General features: G+C 37.1%; 1 protein-coding gene across 1 annotated transcript; it reads left to right on the forward strand.

Moving 5' to 3' along the window:
- Positions 1–1,237: 1,237 nt before the first annotated feature.
- On the forward strand, positions 1,238–6,152 carry LOC311093681 (phospholipase A and acyltransferase 3-like). The gene is made up of 4 exons (XM_084131250.1): positions 1,238–1,632; positions 2,051–2,150; positions 5,400–5,689; positions 5,887–6,152. Exons 1-4 carry the CDS (start codon positions 1,624–1,626, stop codon positions 6,055–6,057), a joined length of 570 nt encoding a protein of 189 aa, XP_083987376.1. The 5' UTR covers positions 1,238–1,623; the 3' UTR covers positions 6,058–6,152.
- The last annotated feature ends 1,265 nt before the right edge of the window (positions 6,153–7,417 follow it).

Below are 7,417 nucleotides of genomic sequence, written 5' to 3' on the forward strand. Positions count from 1 at the left end.
TGGACAATAAATCCTTTTTTCAATTGATCTGCTCTTGGGTTCCTATTGTCCCTGCACCTCCCTAACAAATACTAACACTTTCTATTCTAATCTGTTCTATAAAAAAAGAAAAAAAAAAACATGTACTGCCTTAGACTAAACTGAGAAGGGTCACAGCACTTGCATATTGCTGTCCTACTGTTAGTTTCACTGCTTCTGTTGCTCTCATTTGTACGTCGCTTTAGATAAGAGCGTCTGCTAAATGAATAAATGTAAATGTAATCAATCCTGCATTGGGAGAGGTTAGGACCGCCTACCTTATTAACATACGTACACATAAATACATGTACACTGTAAAAAATTTCTAACCCTCCCAAATCAAAAATTTCAAGTGACCGATAACATCTAAATTTTTCAATTGGCCCAAGTGAAAATCTGTAAATTATTTACAGAATTTCACTTGGGCCAATTGAAAAATGTAGATGTTATCGGTCACTTGAAATTTTTGATTTGGGAGGGTTAGAAATTTTTTACAGTGTAGAAATGCATAAATAAATGAAGAAAAAATATAGTATAACACAAATGGTACAAAAAAAAGAATCATTTTATTTATAAAATGTATATATAAATATAAATTATATTTTTTATTTTATAAATATATAATTATTTATATATAAAATAATTATTTATTCATTTATTTATGCATGTATGTATTTATTCATTTATTTCTCGTCCTCCATACAAAACTGTGTTTGTTTCCCCCAAAAAAAAGAAAAGAAAAGGAAAATGTATCTCTTGGTTTTATTAGTGAAATGTTCTTAATATTTTTACACAAGATTTTTAGTGAATCAAACCCCGTCACTGAAGAGTTTGTGTTTTCCTCTTATCTGATCAAACCTGACTCTCAGCACAGATTCTGATCATCATCTTCATCGTCATCATCATCTTCATCATCATCATCTTCATCATCATCATCATCATCAGTCAAATATGTTAAGGTGAATCAGTGTGTAGCAAACAGAAACCCGTGAGAAACACACACACATTAACACTCCTGTGATGGGCATTTACTGCCAGAGATGATCAGAGAAAGAGTGTGTTCTAACAGTGACAGTGCAGAGACACGAGGACTCTGAGTTTACTACTTACTAGAAGAATAAATGCCTATTATAAATGCCTATTTTCTGCATAAACCCACTAAACAACAGTTCATGCTAATGTTCTGAGGATATAAAGTGCTTTAACACAGTGCACAAATAAATGTATATGAGAATAAAAGACATTCAGGTCATTTCCACACTTGGAGCGTCTGTGTTTCGTTCGCTTCGTTTAGGTGGACTGTTCCCTAAAGATTGGCTGTGTTTTCTTGTACTTTGCAAGAGACAGCAAGAAAAGTTTGTTGCATACGGTGTAAGATGCCGTTTAGCTGACTATTCATGATTTAGGGCAATTCTGTTTGATAGGATATTTATATAGGAACTGTTGTTTCATTGTTTCCTCCTTTACATGGGAATTTCCACCAGTATCATCGTCTGTATAGTTGCCAAACATCATGGACCTGCCCCTGTGTGTATAAAAGCTGCATGTGTCTCTAACAGTATTACAGTGAAGATCTGAAGAGCAGAAGAGCAGAAGGAGTTTGCCATGGCCCCGGTAAATATCTGTTAATGAACTCAAACGTACGGAGAGAGTGAAAGACAGCATCACTCAGCTAATAGATCTTTTCTGGCTGATGTTTCTGATATAAAAGACTGTTTGCTCATTGATCAAGGGTTGTGGGAAAGCAGTTTTACTACGGTAACAGAACTTGGAAGAGTTTAAAACTACACAAGTTGTTCTCTAAGGAAACAGAAAGCTAAACACTTATAAACCTCTGAAACGATCATGTCATGTGTACAGAAGCTGATTTTAGGCTAACTTAACACTTTCTTATTGTTTTATCTATTCACAAGTGCAATGGTATTGTGTATTTTAGATAAACAGTATGATATTATATTATGACAGATTTAAATGGCTCTGTATCTTTTTAAATATTACACCTGACTGACTGATGTCTCTCCTATATGATAAGAATCCAAAGGAAGGAGACCTCATTGAAATCTTCAGAAACCTGTATGAACATTGGGCTTTGTATGTCGGCGATGGATATGTGATTCACCTGATCAGGGAAAGTGAGTGTTTTTATTTTTTACATGCTTTTCATGCTTTACATGCTTTACACGCTGCCGTTTGACCGTATGCGAGTGGTACAGGTTTCAGACACAAGGAATTTTGACTACGCCACCCTTGGGAATTTCACCCAGGGAAATATGAATGACACCTAAAAGATTGTCATAAGGTCACACAGGTTCGACTCTGGTAGGCAGAAATGTGGGTATCAAAAAAGTCCTACATTTTATTAATACATTTTATTAATAAGTTAAATTTAAAAAAAGAAGAAAATCACATTAAAATAGCATCCGTTGTTCACGGTTAGAGGTGCGTGACTGACAACGGTTTCAAATAAACAAAAATAACAAAAGACACATACACAACACTTCACATAACTAATATTTGCACAACTCACAAAACTACACAAGCTTACAGGGCTGAGGTTCACCACAGGAGGAGTGATCACCAAGCTAGTTAGCCAAAAGCACACTTTCACACACACACCACCGTGCACTCAGATCACACAACCAAAACACTTCCACAAGAGACCCTTCACCCGTGGGACCCCAGCACCTGGAAGGACATCAGAAATAAATAAACAAACTTCAAAACAGTTACAATAAACCACAGTTTGTTTGTATCACAGTATATTCATGGAGCAGACAATAATAATAATAATAATAATAAATGAATAAACAGTCACAATCACAAATCAAATCACCAACGAGATACAAATATTCAAACAATAGAAATAAAGAAAAAAACACACAAACAAACTAACTCAGTTCCCGCCGTTTAGCTGGGATACAGGGATACTGCACATAACTCACAACTCAAAATCTGAATCATTCCCTTCCGAATCTTCCAGAGACGGAGAGTGTGAGTAGGAGCTGTCCATGAGCTGGCAGGAGCAACTTTTGCTAAGTATTCTGATTAATTATTTTGTCATTTTGAGTTTCACAAGTGTGCTGAAATCATGAGCTTGACTGACAGCTTCAGTGATTATAGAGCGACGGAGCCGTGCTCGCTTTCTGTGTCACTCAATCACTAAATATGAGGGTAATATCTGAGTGTGAAAATATGACTGGAAACGGCTAATATGAGCCAATAAATGCTCCTCTTCTGCTGGTCACAGTGGGAATTACGGTCTTTATTTGTAAATAAAAGTGTTTCTATTGAATGTTGGACTTCCTACATCTTGAAGCGTTTGGTTTTACAAATGTGGACGATCTCAGATGGACGAAGAAATAATGTTTTGGTCATCACATTAAAAATAACATTTGAAGTCCTGGGGCCCGTTTCAATAAGGAGGTTCAACCAACTCTTAGTTAAAACTTGAACTCTGAGTTGACTTACCCTGAGATGTTCAGTTTCAGAACAGCTGAAATGAGTTAGTTCAATCAACTCTGAGTTAAGCGCGTGCACCACAACTATAAAAAGCCATTATCAGTGGAGCGCAGATATTATGAGTCACCATGGCAACAGTGCCAGACAAAAAGAGGTCTTCATATTTCTCTCCAGTACGAACATTATTACTGTCATTTTACAGTATTAGAACATTAATACTGTAATTTAATTAAAGGGATTACTCTTAATTCATCTGTATTTAAAGTAAAATCTGATGTGATTGCATTAGACCAATTCGGTATATTTAACATACATTTTTAAAAGGTATATTTTTAATGTAACCTTCTCCCTCTACACACTTTGGTCAATTCAAGAATAATTCATGCAACTGTGTATTGTTTATTTGAAAGCATTAAAAGTGCAGTTTCTTGTCTCTCCTTGTATTGTTCAAGTGGTTGAGGGTGATTTAGTAATAAGTAAACCAATAATTTCTAAAGATAGCCATTATTACATTAATCTAATTACACTGTTGAAGATGTCATTTGTAGTTAGTAATACAAGTAACTTACCCAACTGTTATAATATCAGAGGTGAAACTGGAAGAACAGTATGTTATTCAACCTAATTTAAATTGTTAGGAGCAATCCTACAGGCATTAAAAGAACATGGCAGCAGCTGAAAATTAAGTATAAAAACATAATTCAATCAAGTAAGGTCAAAGTACATTTGACATATTAAATAACTAAACAGCATTCAGTGTCTCGCAGTGCAGCAGCATTTTTGGCTGAGGGAATTCCTGGAGGGACTTCAGAGCCAGTCCCAAAGATCCAAGGGCCTTCATAAAATGTAAGAGGTTTACATATGTGTTTTTTTGTATAGGCTATTTTAGAGGCCTACAGAGGTAATGTTAATATTATGTGTCTACACATCTACACATTCTGATTATTTCACATTTTTATGTGGAGTAGAATCTAAGTTTAAATCTAAGTATAAACGGGTATTCTTATCTCTCCCCACGCCCCCAGAGTGTGGAAGAACAGCAGGAGGACGGTCCATCAACTTCTGTTGCACAGATGAACAGTTCAGTGGTTTCCAGTAAATGCCACAGTTTAATTCTGTAGAATTTGTTCAGAACTACATTATGTAACTCTAATCTACTGTATTTTCAGTTGCCAGTTAAGGAGTTATATAGACTTCATCTTCAAAAAAAAGCTGCATTAAAAATAGCAATATTTTATTTATTAATACAAGATTAATTTTATTAATAAAAATGCACTGAAAGAATGAATGAGGTGTTTAAACACTATACTTCCTCTTTAAAAAAGGGGAGGAGACCAAAAGAAACTCTGGGTTTACTGAAGAAAACCTGCTCCCGACCAGGTTAGGTTCACAGAGTAAGTTACCATGGTAACTGACTCAGAGTATAAGTTACCTCTCTTTCAGAAACGGGCTTGACTTACTCTGCTTTCTCAGGTTTAACATACCTCCCATTCTGAAACAGAAAACTCAGAGTTTCCCTCATTTCAGGGTTAACATACTCAGAGTTTTCACTTAACCACCTTTCTGAAACAGGTCCCTGGAAAAACGTTGCGTGTGCGTATCCAATTACTGATGTGTTTCTTATTCCAGCGTTCCTGTTAGCTTCGTTTTTATTGCAATCAATAAAACTGGTTTATCGGCAAATACCGTACGTGTGCTAAATATAAATACAACATTAAAAGATCAACCATTGATGGTTATGTGTGGATTTACAGCGAGTCCAGAGTGACAGCTAACAGTAATGCCCAAGCTGGCTTATTGAACACCAGGAAGTGACCGTGCACATGCTCAACTGAGCTGAACTTTACTGAATCTGAAACATTTATTCCATTCAAGTCTCATGAGTCATGATTGTCTTTAATTTCCCATTTCTTTCTCTGTAGCCGGCACTGGGTTCAGCAGTGTGAGTTCCAGCAGTGGGAGTTCCAGCAGTGGGAGATCAGTAGGAAAAAAAGAGGCCATCGTGAAGAAAGAGAAACTTAAGTATGTGGTTCGCCGAGATAAATACCGTGTCAACAATCTTTTGGATGGGAAGCGTAACCCTCGTCCCATTAAAGATATTGTGAGAGACGCACAGAGCCGTGTGGGAAAGATACGTCCGTACAGTGTGCGTGAATACAACTGTGAGCACTTTGTTACGGAGTTGAGATACGGAACGGCAGAATCCGAGCAGGTACAGTAGATCGGCACGACCTCGGAAGAATCATATTGTAGGATACTCATTGTTGTCTCAAATGTGTAAATCACAGGTTTACAGACTATATTATGGCAAAATTGTTTAAATTAATTTAAAATTAGGATTAAGGTCACAAAAGCAACAAGTTTTCACACAGTGATTTAGAAATACATACTTTCTGTTTATTCTTCTAGGCGGAAACTGTGGAAAAGGTGAGAGCTACAGCTGTGGGAGCTGCGGGAACTGCGGCAGCTGTGGGACCTGCGATACTTCTGGGGGGAGCTATGGTAGCTGCGGGACCTGTGGTAGTTCTGGGGGGAGCTCTGGCAGCTGTGGGGGGAGTTATGTCAGCAATTTTTAGCTAGATTTTAACTTGGATTATTTTAACTTGGATTATATTAAATCAGCAAATGTATGGTGAATTGTGTTTAATCTGAATAAACACCTCACAGCACTGGCATCCTTGCTTTTATTCATTTTACTGTTTCAAAATGTACAAGACAACGAGAAGCAGACACAATGAACAGTGGGAAATGAAGGACTAAAAGTACAATGATGGTGGCCTTGGATTATTAATTAAGTTAAAATAAATAATTTTAAACAATTTAACACACACACAGTTGTATAAATCTCGGCCACAGGCAGGGGCGGATTAAGGTGGTCGGGCCCCTAGGCTCTGTGTGTGAGGCCCCGCATATCATTATGCTTTACTGGACACTTTTATTCACTGCCATACATAGTCTACACACACACAGTAATGTGACCTTCATGGCACACACACACACACACACACACACACACACACACACACACACACACACACACACAGTAATGTGACCTGGCACACACACACACACACACACACACACACACACACACACACACACACACACACACAGTAATGTGACCTGGCACACACACACACACATACACACACACACACACACACACAGTAATGTGACCTGGCACACACACACACACACACACACACACACACACACACTGAGATAGCCAATACTACAGTGTTTCCTCTACATTCCTTCAAGGGGTGGACCATCACAGTAAGAAAGTTATGAACAAAACACAAACACAAGCACAAGGCCCCGTGCTTAGAAGCCCCGCCCACATGTGGCTATCGAACATTCAAGCCATAAATCCATTATATACCCCTCAATCTGAAAATAAAAAATCAAACCTAATTCTCGTTTGTTTGTTTTTTGTTTTTTTGTTTTTTTTCATATGGCAAAAATATCATATCAGGATTTATCACGATTCTTTTTCATGTTGGTTTTACTATTTTGCAAGTGACTGAGCGGTACAGCCACACATCACTTCCCTATTTTACAAACACAGCTTTACAAGGTAACAAAATATATTTAAAAAGAACGGCAGTCATTTAGGCTTTAAAGCACATGCAAATAATGAACTTTTGTGAATGTACATGTGATTAACATGTGATGTGAATGTATGTGGCTTTGTACAACAGTAGCGTCTGGGTCTTAGCACTAGTTTATGTTAAATATTTTGTAAGCTTTATATTCTAACGGCTGAACACATCAGACACACTTTTGGCAGAATGTCCTTGCACTCTTCAGCCTGAGGGAGGCGCTCTAATTATGATTAAAAGACTTTAGTACACACAACAAACCCATAAAATGCCATCTTAGAATTGTCTTAATGTAGAATTTATTGTGTCTGAATTTTGTTTAGAATATTACAATGTAG

The sequence above is a fragment of the Abramis brama genome (assembly GCF_963993115.1).
Source record: "Abramis brama genome assembly, chromosome: 12".
Classification (NCBI taxonomy): domain Eukaryota; kingdom Metazoa; phylum Chordata; class Actinopteri; order Cypriniformes; family Leuciscidae; genus Abramis; species Abramis brama.

Excerpts from the sequence above, each read along its gene's own strand:
- LOC311093681 (XM_084131250.1), top strand. Across the intron at positions 2,151-5,399 it reads GATTCACCTGATCAGGGAAA|CCGGCACTGGGTTCAGCAGT; the intron begins GTGAGTGTTTTT and ends CTTTCTCTGTAG. Across the intron at positions 5,690-5,886 it reads GAACGGCAGAATCCGAGCAG|GCGGAAACTGTGGAAAAGGT; the intron begins GTACAGTAGATC and ends TTATTCTTCTAG.